Source organism: Microplitis mediator, chromosome 2 (assembly GCF_029852145.1).
Source record: "Microplitis mediator isolate UGA2020A chromosome 2, iyMicMedi2.1, whole genome shotgun sequence".
In the NCBI taxonomy this organism is placed as follows: Eukaryota; Metazoa; Arthropoda; class Insecta; order Hymenoptera; family Braconidae; genus Microplitis; species Microplitis mediator.
Window position 1 is genome coordinate 14803867 of NC_079970.1, and position 16902 is coordinate 14820768.

Below are 16902 nucleotides of genomic sequence, written 5' to 3' on the forward strand. Positions count from 1 at the left end.
ACCCAAAGAGGCCCGAGAAAGCAGCTGTCAGTAGAGTTTTTTCCTACAAGGCTCTTATTTACGTTTTCGTATGTCATCTACGTCTTTAAAACGTTTTTACGGCCATTTACGTCTTCAAAGGTTGAATTTACGTTTTCAACGTCGACTACGTTCAATCTACGATTTAAATTTCGACTCGGGTATCGAGATTTGCTCGTCTCAGGTCGTTCGCAATTTCCGAGTCTCATCAGATTTGCTGCATTATATATTACGTCGTGATTTACCTAAGAAATGCGGAATTAAATGCGTTTTAATTTTTCACGGAATTAAAATCGACAATAATAATCGTTTTCGTGATTACGCTACGTGTAAGCAGCCAGAATGCCAAATTCGTTTTAGATTTCAAAGACATACGAACAGCTTAAAGACTAAAATTTCGATTTATTCTACGAATGATAAGCCAAAGCATACAAAACCTCTTGCTTATCAATTATCTAAAACACAGCGTGAATCAGTAAAAACGAAATTGAAACTTGCAAAATCAAACACAATTCATAAATAATTAGTCGGTGAGATGGACATCGATCTTGCTCGAGATGATAATAATTATCAATTCATGGTTCCACTGCAAAATCTTCAAAAAACTCGATCGGAAGCAATAGGTAAAGCTGATCGGCATAAAGATGACTGTGTTGATTTAATGATGAGACTTACCGAAACGAATCATTAGCATAAATACATTCAAAAATTTATTTCGCCATTTACAGTTCTTCTCGGTATTGACGAGCAAATAGAACTACTTAAAAAATTCAGTAATCTTATATTTCACTTCGATGCAACTGGGTCTGTTGTTCGTAAACCTTTCGAGGGCTCAAAGAGGATAAATTATTATGCAGGTGTTGTCAACATTGCCCATAAGATTTACCCTGTTCTTGAAATGCTGACGAATGATCAAACAGCATTAAATATCGGAAAATGTTTGGCTCATTTTAAAGAATTGTGGGGTAACAATAATGTTAAGTGGCCGCCATTCGAAGGGGCTGTTACCGATTGGTCCTGGAGTAGCGTTAATTCCCTAATGCTCGAGTGGAATAATTTATCTGTTCAAGAATATTTAAAATTACCTTTTGCAGCTTGTAATAAAAATGAACTACTGGATAAATGTATTGTTCCAGTTTCCCTGATTAAAAAAAATGATTAAAAAGTATTTAAAATGATTTGTTTTTTAATCATTTTAAATACTTTTTAATCCTTCAAATCATTTCTAATCCTGTCTCTTATGGACATTTAACGTGTGAAATCATTTTTAATCATTGTTTTTAATCAGGGTTATTTGTGTTATGCTCATTTCATGAAAATGATATCAAGATATTTACATAAATATAAAATAGAAAAACATATAATTACTTTTATTTTGGAACTAATGGCCATACTAGTCCACTGTGAAAATTACGCTTCATTAAAAAAAACAGTGAGTAACGTCTTTAGAGTTATTTTATCGGTAAACAAGAATGCAGAATATTTAAAGGCGTTAAATGAAATATTTGAAGTTCAAAGTCAACAAAGAAATCTTAAAGATGAAGATAAAATCAAAGTCGAACTTGATGACAGTGAACCTGAGGAAGAGAAAAATTTGAACTCAGATTTGGATAATGATGGAAGCAATTATAAATCAAGTCCATTCTACCAAGATCTTTTACCGTTAAAATTGAAAGTCGAAAAAAGTATAAAACCAATCAGTAAAAAAATTCCGAAGAACCAACATACTTGTAATTTATTTGCAGAATATTTAATGAACGATCTTTTACCTTATTTACCGCTCTGGACAGTCCTTATTAATCCAAACAAAATACATTTAACAAACAGCACAGCCGAAAATCACTTCAAGTCTGTAAAAGCAGAAAAAAATTATGATTTAAAAGCCGGAGTTTTTATAGACCAGCTCTTTTTATCTATAACTTCAGCTTATGAACAGTTGATTTCATCAACTCCAAAAGTTTATATGAGGAAAAGATCCAAACCGGCAGTTAATGAACCAGATAATTTGTTATCGTCGTAGGTTGGAGAGATTCAAAGCGGCAAAAACCCAATAGATCATCATATCAGCAGACTAAAACATTAAAAAAAAATTGTGTGCAAGAAAATAAAAAGGCACAATTAGTTTTTAATGAAAATTCAACAATACAAAATCATGATTATTATTATTACAAAAATTCCACACGAGATTATTTTGTGGCCTTCACTAAAAACATTTATGATGATAACTCATTTATTTATTTACGTGGTGAAGACTATAAAACCCTATATGAGAACCAATGGTTGTCAAATTTTATCATTGATTACTATGCTAGTGTTTTAATTTTAGAGTCACCAAAACAAGACCAACTTGCTTATGCTCTATGTGAGATAGGATTAATAATATTTATTAAGAATTGCAAAGATGTCGATAAAAGTTTTTATCTTCATTTGAAACGACAATGGACTGGCAAGACTGAGATATTCTTTCCACTTAATATTAGACGATCGCATTGGATATTAATTTATATTCATGTACTCAACGGCTTTGTTTACGTATTAGACCCTAATGACGAATTTGCTGACTCTGATCCTTATTTTGATAACTTTGTTCGCTGTTATAAACGAGTATTTCCAACAAGTAAAATCAATTGGACGACCGAAAAAATGTATCATCCTTGTCAAAAGGATCAATTCAATTGTGGAATATTTGTACTTTACTTTATTCAACAAATTATTAAAATAAATAACGTATCAACTAATGAGTTTGATCCGTATACGATGAGGAATCAATTAAAAAAATGTTTGGCATGTGGCATTGGTGAAATACGCCAGAAACCCAATTGGATATAATGTGATACCTGCTTCAGATAGTCTCATCATGGGTGTTTAAAACATTTGAAAAAAACTTTTCAACAAATGCAGCAAGACAGCTATTCGTACAATTGCGATTTCTGTAGCAGATGGTTGTTACAAGACTGAAAAATTATATTATAATTAACTTTTAAAAATATATTTTTATAAAGATATGTTAGTATATTGAAGTTGATAAATGAATAAAAATAACAATTTATATAAAATTTATAGAAAATTAACAACTTTTTTTACATATACCAAAAAAACATTTTGAAATGGGAATATTAAATATATATATTAAAAAAAATTAAAAAAAAAAAGGAATCCACATAAACTTTTGAGCACAAAGAAAATGTGGAACTTTGATTTGGAAGAAAAAAAATTTTTTCTTAGCTGATATCCCAATCCAAAAAATTAAAAAAAATTGGTTTTTTAAATATAAATGAAATAAATTAAAAAAAAAAAAAGAAAAATCTCTACATGTAGATTTTTAAAAAATTTCCAAATTTCTTTTTTTTTTTTTTAAGCGATTTTTGAGACGGATATTCGTCACCAAAAATTCTAAAAGAAAGTTCGAAATTATAACAGAAACCCCATTTAAATCATCGTAAATAGTCTAAGATTAATAAATAAAAATTTATTTTTAATAATTTGTAATCTTTGGAGAGCCATCTCAAAATTATTTTTCATCATAAAAACTTTTCAACTAAAAAAAATTTTTTTTTGAAATCTACCACTTAGAGATCTCGAGCCAATGAACAAGTGGCAATTTTCAAATTTATGGTAACTTTATTATTACCCTAGATATCCCTAGCTAAACTAATTTTTCGTCGGATGTCTGCTACTTTCAGGGTCATGATTAGATCTCCTCATGGGAACATAGGGAAAGGAAAAATTTCCGTAAAAGAAACATATTAAAATATAAAAAAATTTCTTTCAAAGTTTCAGACCAACCGTTATATTTACCTATACGAATTTTATTATTATATTTAAACTGTACATGTAAGTGAGGCTGATCCTAAAATTATATGTACTAATACTCTAGTTATTAAGATAATACCCTAGACTCCCCAAAGAGCGATACGCATAGTCGTAAAAGATTAAGAAAAAAAAAACGGAATCTGATTTTGCAGCCGGATAGCTATTTTCGGAAAATGAGTGGTGAATAAAATTTTAAATTAACCCTTGAAATAGTACATAAAACCTGAGCTACATTATAGAAATATTAATTTTTGAAAATGCATAAGATCAAGAATAGGTTCCTTTAAAGAGTTGTACCTCTATTTTCTCACAGAAAAAGTAAAGGAATTTTATTTTAATCCGCATCTTATAAAAGAAAAAAAAAAACCTTCGGAAAAAATTTATTGAATTTAAAAAAAAAAAAAAAAAATCATCGAGTTTCCCCTTTTCAGTTGCTATAATAATAAGAAAAAAAATTTCGAAATAAGTAATTGTTCATATATCATATTATTCATACGGATTTTGTTAAATACTTACTCGATTTAATTTTATCGCAGGAAATATCTTATTTCAATGACTAAAGTTTTTATTATACGATTACGATCTAAAAAAAATTATTATAGCAAAGCTAGTAATAATATAATATAATATAAAAATTTTATAAGTATCATATTAAATATTTATTTATTTATTGCTCATAACAAGATACAATCTTCATAGCATATGTACAGAGTTTAAGTAGCACACAGTTACAATAACAACTAGCTGGGTGGTTACGCCGAGTCCAGCTCAAGTCTCAACTTGAGACAGCCCTTGCAAAATGCGAATACTTTTTTTAACAGATCAAGATTGCTAGTATCCAGGAATTTTAAAAATGCGTAGTGATTATCCGCAGTAGAATGCCAACCAGGCAAAAACTTTTCTCTCAGTTCTGTGTATCTCGGACAGAATAATAGAAAATGGACTAAGGTTTCATTCTCGTTCAGATGGCAGTATTTACATGTATTTATAGGGTAGAGCTTGTGTGTTGTTTTGTTTATAGTCAGATTAGTTGCGTAGATAGAAGCCATTCTCATTTGGAGGAGCAATCTTGAGATATGGGGAGGTAAGCGGGTGAGAATCTGAGTCGCCAGCAGGGTAGAGTGGCTCAAGTAGTTGAATTGAATGGCCGACGAGTTATAGTATCTGGACAGATCTACGGATCTTCTGTGTAACCGATATTTGGCAATGACTTTTTCGATATTAGCTTTCCAATGTTTGGAGGACAGGTTGTTGAGCATGCTGTCTTCATTGATCAGACACAGTTGGTCCTTTAGTTGTTGCGCCCAGTTCAAATTGGTAACGTTGAAGGGAGTGGACATTAGTTTTACCAGCATGAGGAAGCACACTTTAGGTAGGCGATTCTCAGGCATATCCAGAATCTTGATGACCCATTTCATGGCCGCTTTCAAGACCGGTACTGAGACGTGGTCAATGTCGAGCTCGAGTCTGATGATATAACCAGGAGTGCAGCGAGGTAGAGTGAATAGACGTTTGAAAAAGAACAGGTTGGCAGATTCCAGCTTCTCTAGGAAGTCAGGTTTTAGGCACCACAGGTGGGACATGTAAGTTAGTGTAGCGCGTGTAATGCTGTGATGCAGCTTCAGTTTTCCCAGCCAGGATTCCCCTTTAACTCTTGAGAGAATCGTGAGTACGGTGCCCGCAGCTATCTTACCCTTCCTGACAGCTTCCTCAATGGAAGTGTTACCTAGTATAGAGTTGCAGAAGTTTACTCCCAGATAGGAGTACGAGCGCACCGATTCAACTATAGAGCCGTTGTACTTCAAGATAGCAGGAGTACGTTTTCTACCGTTATGACTAACAGTTAAAACCTTAGTTTTCGCAACGTTGACAGAAAGGCCGTTTAGCGAGCAATATTCTAGTAAAATTCGTAGACTTTTTTGTAGGCGGGCGATCGTGGCGGCTAAGAGAACAATGTCGTCGGCGTAGAGGAGCATTAACGCCTCTACTAATCCAATGTAGAAGCCCTCCGCATCCCTGACCTTGAAGAAGGAGATGATGTCACTGATATACAGGCTAAAGAGGAGCGGGCTGAGGATTTCACCCTGGAGTACTCCCTCCGTAATGTCGATCGGCTCTGATAATTCCCCGTTGCTACGCACTCTCATGTGAATATTGCTGTATAGGTTACTCAGAAGTCGTAAGATCTTGGAACTAAGACCAAGTCTGGCTAGCTTCTCCCAGAGCTTCTGATGAGGAACAGAGTCAAAAGCTCTCCTAAAGTCAATAAAAAGGGCGTGAGCAGGAACGCCTTTGAAACGCGCTTGTACTTGTAACAAGGAGATTAAGTTAAAGATGTTATCTTCACAACCACGGCCAGAGCGGAAACCAGCTTGCTCCTCGGGGATCAAATTATTTTCTTCAGCCCATTTCTTGATTCGATCATGGAGAATCTGGGTAAATACCTTGGCCAGGCAGTTGACCAATGCTATGCCACGATAGTTGTTTGGGTCCATGGCGTCACCCTTCTTGTGAAGCATACACATGATCACGCTGGACCAGTCACTGGGTGCGGTGCCGGATCCCAGAATCTTGTTGAACAATGCGAGAGTATAAAGGAGCCAGTTATCTGGAAGTTCTTTCAGAAATTCATTCGAAATGCCGTCAGAGCCTGCAGCTTTGCGCTGCTTGACTTTAGAGAGACTTTTGATGAGTTCGGCCATGGTAATCTCGTCATCTAGTGTAACTACTTCGGTATTTGGGAAGGAGTAGGAGACGGTGGATCTAGCGGGGTAAGTGCTGTTGAGAAATTTCTCCCATTCGTGGAGAGAGATAGTGGAAAGATGAGGAGAGAAGCCCCTGGCGGACCTGATGACTTTCCAAAATTCTGTTGGGTTACTGACGTTGTTAAATTTTTGTCTAATTTGCCTAACGTGTTCGGCTTTTTTAAGTTCTATCAGCGAGTAGAATTCGCTTTTTAAAGAGTGATAATCTTTCCAGGCTAGTCGGTCGTTGCAGGCTAATTTACAAAGTTTAAGCGACAGGTTTACTCTCTGTTTCAGGTGATAACAATCTTTATCAAACCAAGGTTTGTTAGTGTGCCCCGTACTTGCGCGAATAGGCTTAAGCATATAACAGTGTTTAGCTGCCGATGTTATACCGAGACAAAGATTTTTGTATAGGCTATTTATGTTGTCGGTAACAGAGTGTGTCGAAACGAGGGGAGACCAGCTCATCGATGTTCTATACGCATCTCTCTGTTCTGGCTTCCAACGAAGAATAGGGAGTTTGTCCTGTTTACAAGCCAGATCCACCACTTCTGTATAGTTTGGGTTTGGAGTAAAGAGCTCAACTGTAACCGGAAAATGGTCTGAATTGGTAATGACAAGGTTGACTTCCATATCTTTGACGAGATGTAGCCCTAGTGTGCTGATCCAAATTAGGTCCACGGTGCTCTGACCGTTTTTGTTTGAGAATGTGAATCGTCCTGGAGTGTCTCTTAAAGTGCGGCCATTTAAAAGTACGAAACTATTGGTGTCCATGAAGTCCAGGATCATCTTGCCTCTCTGATTTGTAGAGCTGTCCATAGAGTCTCTGGCTGGGGATAGGTAGGGAGAATCCAGTACATTAGGGTCGTAGGCTCCCAACGAACCAAGCCTGGCGTTGAAGTCACCCGCAAATACAAAAATATCATGTGGTATTTCCGAACAAATATGATTTATCAAAAGTTGCAGTTCATCAAGTTCCTTATAGAGATCAGAGTCAGGGCTGAAGTAAATAGAAATGGTAACTATACGTGTGTCTGCTAGTGTTATTAATGAAGCAATCCACGAGCGGCTGGAAGCCAAAACTTTATGATGAGCAGAATTGTTCACCAAGGATACGAGTCCTCCTCTGGCTCTCCCTGGCAGATTGTGGAGTTTAGTGGCGGGACTCCAGGACACCTGCCATTGTTTTGGCAAGGGAGGCCAAAAGGAGGGTATATTCGATAACCAGGTTTCAGAGGCGCTGACATACAATGAGTCGAGTTCATCAATTGCTTCAACTAGGTTATTAAACCCGTGGACGTTCCAAAACGTGAGCTTTACTGTTGTGTGACTTATTGGTCGTTTTTTGTGCTATTGCAATTGTCTGTATCCATTTGAGCTAGTGTATCTTCTTGAAGTGTTTGAGGGTTATGTGGGGCGAAGCGGCTAGTCCAGTTGGAAGAGCGGACCAAAACTTTGCTGGTTGGGTCCAATTTGTGGGGGATTCCATCTACGTAGGCTCTAAGATGCCCGTATCTAACCTTCTTTCCTTCTTGCGTGAGTTTTTTACCCAAATCCCTTATACTTTTCTCCAATCGCTCCTCTTCGGGGGTTAAGTCGTGGTTAATGTAGACTGGGGTCTTGAGGTTCTTTTTCTTCTGCATAACAATGTTTTTGACGTTTTGATCCTTGAGGGTGACTTTGAGTTTATTATTTTCCTTCCCAAACACAGTTACGCTGGAAATACAGTTTTCAACATTAAAGTGAGTCTCTAAAAATTTACTTACTGAGCTGGTAGGATTAACTTTATCAAATACTAAGCCTCTGATGACTACGTTATTTCTTCTAAGGTGTTTTTCGACAGCGGAGATAGAAGATCTTATGACTTGGTTCTCAATCGCAGATGGGTGAGTGACAACTTGAGAGGTTAGTTTTGAGGGACACCCAGGATCGAGAGCAGAGGAGGCAATAGAATGCTCCAGCAATTCCAGTCGGGATTTTAGGTCAGCAATCTCCGATCTGAGAGCCGCATTTTCAGCAGCAAAATCTTTTTTAATCGACTGAATTAGCGTGGCGCTTGATAGTTTAACGTCAGCGATTTCAACTGATAGCTCCAATTTGACTTTGTCGAGGTGTGCTTTGTCTTCAGATCTCCATTTGTCCATGTTTTTGAGGATAGCGTCTAAAAGCTCCTTGCTTTCTCCCATGTTATTTTTAAGCTGCCGGACTGAAGGTGGCGAAGAGGATGAACGCTGTAGTTTCTCAGGCGGGCTGGTCTTGGGTCCAGAGTCTCTGAGCCTCTTCTTAGATTTATTGAACAGATCTGGTAATGAACTAGTGTGATCAGGGCGATGTTTTTTCAAAGATTCTGCCAGGGAAGGCCGGCCTCTACCGCTCCTGGGTGTGAGTATTGATGTATCCTTTATTACGGTCGTGGGAGTTGAAAGAAAATTGGAGATGTTATTGCTTGCGTTTAAATTTCCCGCTGGTTGAGTTGGAGGAGGAGAAGTAGTATTTGTAGCGGTCGCTGGTAGTTCACACGAGGGACTAGGCTCCTCGACCACAGTGTTGCCAACTGCCGTATCAGCGCTTGCGCAGATTACATTCATACCCAATAATCATAGGTTATTAACCTAGATTCCAACAGCCGGAACTTTAAAAAATTCGAAACTTAATAAAAACGTGTCCGAGGCACAAGATTTAACACTCACTGATAATGTTAAAAAACTTCTTCAGGGTTTGCAACAAAAATGCTAATTAAATAACTTGGTGTTGCGTGAAAAGACTTATAAAAATATTAACCGAAAAGTAAGCGTCAGCACACCACAGAGTGGGTATCATATTAAATAATTGTAAGAAATATATATATATATATATATATATATCATCTTACTCGCGTCAGCAATTTAATAAATAAAATAATTTATCTTATATTTACGTCCACTCGGCAGTTGGGACCGTGTGAATAGATTTTACTTCAGTTATCATAGCCAAGTATCGAAATCCAATCTTTAAAAAAAAATATAATGAGGAAAAGAAAACAAAAGAATATATACCAAATAATTATTTTTATAATCTGATTAATATTCTTTTTTTTGTTAGTATTATTATTATTGAACGTACATAAAAATTCTAATATTTCATACGATAGAGAAATTAAAATAAACTCGAGACATAATACATGTAATTATACAAAACAATTAAAATTTTCATTTCCTCTTTTCTCTCTTGTACTTTTCGAAAAAGAGCATTAGGATTAGTTTGAGTTAGTTGTCCACATACAAAAACATGTATGCTTATGTATATGTATAGTCATATCTAAACATCAAAATATTGCTTCCGAGTTAGTAACTCTTTTCTCTTAATTGAGAACAAAAGTGATAATTTTGACAACTCTAAGCATCTAGGTAGCTATTAGGAATAAATATCTTAGGTTTAGTTTTAATTCCGAATAAAATGTGTGGAAAGGAACTTGCTCGCCAAAAGGAGGAGCTCGAGCGCGAAAGATTCTACACTCCGGCAAGAGATTTCTCAGCTACTATTCCCATATTTTCGGGCGATGGCGAAATAACGTATGAACAGTTTGATAGGTCAGTTACACAACAACACCTGCTATCTCAAAACAACCAGGAGGTATATGTGGCCCATCTTTTAAGCAGGCTAAGAGGGAGAGCTAGACGATACGTAGAGGCCAAAGAATTAACTACGGTAAAAGAAGTGTTAGAAATTCTTAGGAAAGAGTTCAGGCCGCAGAACCCGATCAGATTTTTAAGTCGGAAGCTTGCAAGGTGCCAACGGGAACGCGACGAATCCGTCGAAGAATTTTATTATCGTATAAAAGACATTTTGAACAGCCTAAAAGCAGTCAAAGATAAGGAAACTAATGGACGCGCAGCTTATGCGTCTGCATGCGCAGACGCTAAAGAAATATTTTTTGAAAATTTACCAAAACCGCTTCGACTCAAGTTCGCTAAGCAAATGAAAGACGAAGCTATCCAATTGACCCCACTTTTCGAAGAAGTTAAGGATATGATTAAACTCACGGGGGATTACACCAGCAACTTGAATCGGGTACGGAGGTACGATAGCGAAAACGCTCGCGCGGACGCGTGGGAGAACTCTAAGTTTTCCAGAGATTACGACGATTTTCAGAATCAACAAAGAGCCCGTAGAGAACATACCACCCTGTACCCCCCCAAGTACGGCCCAGATCCTAACAAAGAGACTGAGTCTTTTTCTTATTCCCCCAAACTAAATCGGAAAGCCAACCCTCCGATAAATGAAGCAGGGGACACTCCAAAACCTAACCTTGGCAATGTAGCGGACCCGATTACAAAGCCAGAGGGGTATCGTATCGCGAAACGCGTTCAATTTCACGAAAAGGCGCCTGTTCAAGCGCCAGACAATAAAAACACTGAACTAGAATTTCTACGGAAAAAATACGAAGAATTGTTACAACGCGTCGAAACCCTAGACAGCCGTAATTTAAACTCCAACGGTGCTCGACCCACGGGGGGGATGTCGAGCAACCAAACTACCCCACCCCCTCAGAGACGCAGCGCGCAGAGCCCAACCCACGCGGCGAGCCTGCAAAAGAAATCCAATGTAAAACCCTCTCCGGAACAATAGGAAATGGTTCGGTGATAACTCTAAACAATCCAAAATACTTTAATAAACCTTTATCTGTGTTGCTAGACACAGGATCCTCTCATAATTTTATCAACTTATTTATACTAAACGGGGAAGTCGAAGTCTACGAGACCTCGAAATCAGTTAATGGAACTACGCACGAGTCCGTTCCGATAATCGGTATAACAACATTTAAACTCTGGGATTTGAATATCGACTTCTTCGTAACAACGGCCCCCATTAATAAATACGACGCAGTAACCGGTAATGAGTTCTTTGATAGTAACAAGGCAATTATTTCGTTCTTCACTAACTCTATGGTTTTGGGAAATAGGCCTATACGTCCCATTCCTATTGTATACAATACACAAAACCATAGGGTTATTTTGAACCTTGATTCCGGGCCTATTATCTAGTCATCATGTAGCGATCTGCATGAAAATCAGCAAAAATTCCTGATTGACACAGGCGAGGACGTTAGCCTGGTAAAATTAAAAGTTTTAAAGCCCTGTTTATCTGTAGACACTAGTAGAACCTTAGAATTAAGCGGAGTAGGTACTAAAATCATTAAAACCTTAGAAGTAGTTTGGTTAAGAATTTTCGAGTCCAAATCTCTTTTTAAAGAATTCGAATTTCATATTGTAAGAGATGATTTTCCCATCGCCTGTATGGGTATAATCGGTAATGACATTTTAAAAACAGAAAAAGCGGAACTGTCATATAACAAACATTCACTGACATTAAGGGGGGGGGGGGTAGGGTTTTAAAGGCGAAAAAAACGCATATTTTTGTGATTTTTTCCCGGCGAGATGAGTAATATAATTTCATTAAACTTAATCACATATTATTGTACAACTTTTAAGGAATATCAGAAAAAATTTTCAACGAAAAATATTGATTAATAAGCTGGTGACGTAGAATCTCCTGAGGCTCGTTACCGGATCATCGGAAAAAAAAAATTGATATGCATTTTAAAGTTGATGTATTTCTCGAGGTAACCACGAAGAGTTTTTTTTTTTTTTCCGATTTTTTGCAGCACTTGGAAGTGAAAAACGCGATTTTAGCTCAAAAAATCGCGGTTAATTTGTTATTAAAAAATAGAAAAAAATGAAAAACAAAAAAAAAACTCTTCGTAGTTACCTGTTGATTTATGTGAAGAAGTAATGTTCAAATTTTCAAAGGGATCGGTTCAGTACATTTTGAGTTATGATGTTCACGGACTTTAAAAATAACGTTTTCGGGAAAATCCATTTAAAGTTTTTTATTCGTGAAAATTTGAAATAAACTATCAATCAAAGAATATGAATTTTTATACTCATATTGAGTCATCAGTTTACATCCTTTGAAAGACACACAGCCGGAGAAAGGGATTCGAAAGAACAAAGAATATTGCAGCTGATTTCTACTAGGGGTATGTCGGGGCAGGTCGGGCAGGTATAAAAATCAGGTATACTGGCCGGTCATTTGAAACGCTGTAACTCCGTTAGTTTTACTCGGATTGATTTAAAATTTGTGCACAATATTCTCGACATATTGTTCATTCAGAAAAAAAATTGAAAAAAAAAATTTTTTTAAATAATTTAAAAACCTTACCCCCCCCCCCTTAATAGACATACCAACACGTACCATTCCTTTCATTAACAATGGTCGGGACCAATGGTTTTTGTTAACGTCTAGAACCAGCATGTGTCCGATTGATAATCCTCAGAATATACCAACCAAAAGAGGACCAAGTAGACCTAGAAAAATAGACAAACCCAACCCTTCGGAGAAGGGAAAACCTGTCTTTCCGGTACCTCGAGAAACAATCGCTTCAAGGCTAAGACAAAGAATGGGTGAGTCAAGATCAACCGACCACCTTTACAAAAGACCTAATTATAAAGAATTGGAGACCTCTGAGCTTTCGTCAGCAGACGAGGCTACAAACGCAAGCCCCCAACAAGTAACGGTACCCTCTTTCGGAGAGGTAACATCTTCCCTCAACCGACAACTCATGTCCTCCTTCGGAGGGATGTACTGGGATGACGGAGCTTATAAATTATTAAAAACTCCTATTGGAGAAAAGATCTGTTTTTCGACACGGTCACCCTTTACATTAGATTTAAACGTAACTCCCGAGAGTCCATCTGAACGACCCAAAGAGAATCCGGACACAAACCCCCCGAAACAGATTACCCTAAACGAAATTGAAAAACCTGAACCATATAAAAATACAAATATAGAAACAACAATTTCTTTGAAACCAAGCCCTAGTTACCCATTACCCGAAGCCGTTATAGCACACAGGATAAGTAAATTTTTTGAAACGGAACCAGAGTTATCGGACGTAAGTAGGAACCCAAAGGGTCCTGAATTAACTAATAAAAATATAACCGGTCCCGAATCAATAGGGGAACCTCTTTTAAGAATTTCTTATAGTCGGGACGGACTCACTTATGTTAGGGATAATATAGCTTATTTCCTTTCCGCGGATTGTAAATTCACTCAGCCAGTACCCAAGCTGCTGCAAGCACTAAATTATATTTCGGAAGCGGAATTTAAGATAAATAAACCTAAGGTAGGACAGGTGTTCGTAACACAGTACGGAAAAAATCGCGTTTTCGAGGTGATCTTCAAACCGCGTCACTTTGATAAAACCACTCCGGAAATGATATCGAACGCTCTGTATAGATTAAGAGGCGCTTTAGAAAAATACAAAATATTAACTCTAAGAATAGCTGAAAATGGTGATGAAATAAGGGAGGGAATATAACCTTATTTGAATAAAATATTCAGATTTTGCCCTATAAATCTCACATTTACTAAGGGTAAAATAATATGCCCTACAGAAAACCAAAAAATACCAATAATTACCGAACATCACTCGAGTCTGATCGGAGGACATAAAGGCGTATTAAAAACATTTTGGAAAATACGCGAGCGGTATTATTGGCCCGGAATGAAAGAGGACGTACATGAATTTATTCAAAATTGCGACGTTTGTCAGCGCGAAAAATTATCGCGAATAAAGACCCGGCAACCTATGATAATAACTGACACACCTTTTGAGCCGTTCGAAAAAAAAAAAATTTCAATTGATAGTCGGGCCATTCAAACTCACTCCTAACAGTAACAAAAATAGCAAGAATCTCTGCTGCAAGATCAGATAACCTAATTATAATCTCGGTTGAGATACCCTTACTGAATAAGTATTTGTGGCAGAGCTACAAAATAATACCTATAAGCTCCCCAATAATAGATTCAGTAGTAGTAGTTTAGCAAGTAAGAGGAGCATCGACTCCATTTCCTTATAAAGGAAAGACTCATATAATCTTAGTTTTAATTTAAAGACACCCTATACCAGTCCATGTACACCAGTCCATCTCAATAAATATGTCCAAACGTGTCAATCCCTGGATCATGGTCCAGAATAAAGCCAAGGTACATCTGGAGAAATATAAATACCCCGCGCAGGAGGGAGCCGCGAAGCGTACGAGGGATCTCAACGCGAGATCAAATCACTCGAGGATATATCCAATTGATCCTCAGGATGGCGATTTCGAATACTATCATGACATTACCATACGCGAAAAGACCGCCAAACCCATGCCCAAAATCTGTGATGAGGTGAACCAACCTACGCTCAAACTTCTGATCTACGGATTGCCTAGAAAAACGACGAAGAAAAAGGTGATGGAGATTCTGGAACTCAGCCCAAAGGACGTGCAGAAACTCGTTATCTTTCCCAAGAAAAACCACCTGTCGGTAGGGGTTGTAAAGCTCTACTCGGTCTAACAGCGCGGCATCTGCAAACCCAATCCAGGGAAAACAAATTCGGTATCGAAAAGAGAAGGCGACATCAAGCTGCAGCTCGTCACCATCCTGCTTCCATCCAAGGAGATACTCAATGGAATTCAAGTCAACACCCAGGGAAGCAGCAAACCTTACTGAGTTCTAGTAGAGTCGGATTAATAATAAGTATAGTACAGTTAAGAAATAAGATTTAGCCATACTTAGAATTAAATAGTTAAATGTAATACTTTATAATTCCGCTAGGAGTATCATCTCAATTTTCTGTTAGCAAAACATAGAGGAATCCTAGGTTATTCCAAGTAGTATTACAAAAAAAAAATTTTAACAAACAAAAAAAAATAAAATTTTAAAATAGATTGCCTTTAAAGAGTATCATCTCTAATTTCTATAAAGGAAAAATAAAGGAATTTTATAAAAAAAAAAAAAAAAAAAAAAAAATAAGAATAATAATAATAATAATAATAATAACATTATGAATAGTCATGTATTGTGATAAGATAAGTGCATTAATCTATTAGATTATAAGGATCTGTAAAACATATGTTTCCCATTAGAATAGTTATATCAAGCATTTGTCAGTTTTCATAAAATATGTTTTATTACAGAGTTGGAGCTATCACTAGGAACAGTGGTTGTAAACCCTCGGAACCAGAAGGGGCCATGTTTTAGAATCCAACCAAAAAGAAAAAGGTATTAGCGGGGAAACCTTCAGTTCTAGTGATAGGCTCATATCTCCTGTTCAATAATTTCGACATATATATATATATATAAGTTAGAATAAAATATATAAGTATCTAGCATAAGCCAAAACTCACAACCATAACGCACATAAGTTCGTATTATTTACCTTTGGGCCTACCCTGGCGGACCGAGTTAACCTCCTTAAAATTAAACCCTTCCAAATTCATCCACTAGCCTACGGACATTTCATTTTCGCCCTTGCTCAGCAAGATGCCGTTCTATGTGGTTCTCAGCGGCCACAAACCCGGAATATATCACACTTGGGAGGATTGCCGAGACCAAATCCTCGCTTATCCGAATCCAATCTTTAAGCAATTGCCATCTCTAAAGGAAGTTCATAAATACTTACAACATTGGAAACCAATTATCCACCCAGTACAATTCGAAAGAAACGTCGAAGGCCGCATCACCATCTTCACGGACGGGTTGTGTTTTCGCAATGGTACTTCAGAACCAGCCACGGGTCTAGGAATCTATTTTGGACCAAACCATCCTCAAAATCTTTCTCTTCCATGCTTTGACAGAAACACTAATAATGGTGCCGAATTAGAGGCCATTCTTCAGGCTTTAAAAATTATAAGAAAATTCGACTTAACAAAAATAGACCTTTTTACTGATTCGGAGTACTTATGCAACGGCCTCACCATCTGGTATGAAAATTGGGAAAAGCGAGATTGGACTACTTCCACGGGAAAGCCTGTTTCGTATAAAGAAGAACTCGAATACGTCAAAGCCCAAATGAAAGCCAGGGACATTAAAATCCATCATGTTCCCGGCCATGAGGGAATCTATGGCAATGAGCAAGCTGACCAATTGGCTAAAAGCGGAGCCAGATTATTCGAACAATCCAAATCAAGAGAAGGGTTCAACATTCCTTTATCAACTGCAAGCTCAAAGAGATAGATCCATCTCTGAGCTTGGGGGGGGGGGGATGTTATGTCCGACTTCGCAAACTTTTTTCAAACTCATGTTGAACACTCTTAGGGAATAAATATTCCATTTTCTCATAAGAGAAACCAGGATGGGTTCAATTGAGTGATACAGAACGTCATACCAGATTTCTTTCTTCTGTCTTTCATTCTCTGATCCTTCTTAAGTTCCCCACTTACTTTTTAACAACAATTATTCCAATGCGTGGTAACACCCACAATTAGCATTGAGCTAAATTAAATTCCGTCAACGG

General features: G+C 37.1%; 1 protein-coding gene across 1 annotated transcript; it reads left to right on the forward strand.

Moving 5' to 3' along the window:
• Nucleotides 1-15929: 15929 nt before the first annotated feature.
• LOC130678554 (ribonuclease H1-like) lies at nucleotides 15930-16622 on the forward strand. Its single transcript, XM_057485833.1, has one exon. It carries the CDS (start codon nucleotides 15930-15932, stop codon nucleotides 16620-16622), a length of 693 nt encoding a protein of 230 aa, XP_057341816.1.
• Nucleotides 16623-16902: the final 280 nt, after the last annotated feature.

Bases quoted from the DNA above. Each gene is read 5' to 3' on its own strand.
- LOC130678554 (XM_057485833.1), top strand. From the start codon at position 15,930: ATGCCGTTCTATGTGGTTCTCAGCGGCCACAAACCCGGAATATATCAC.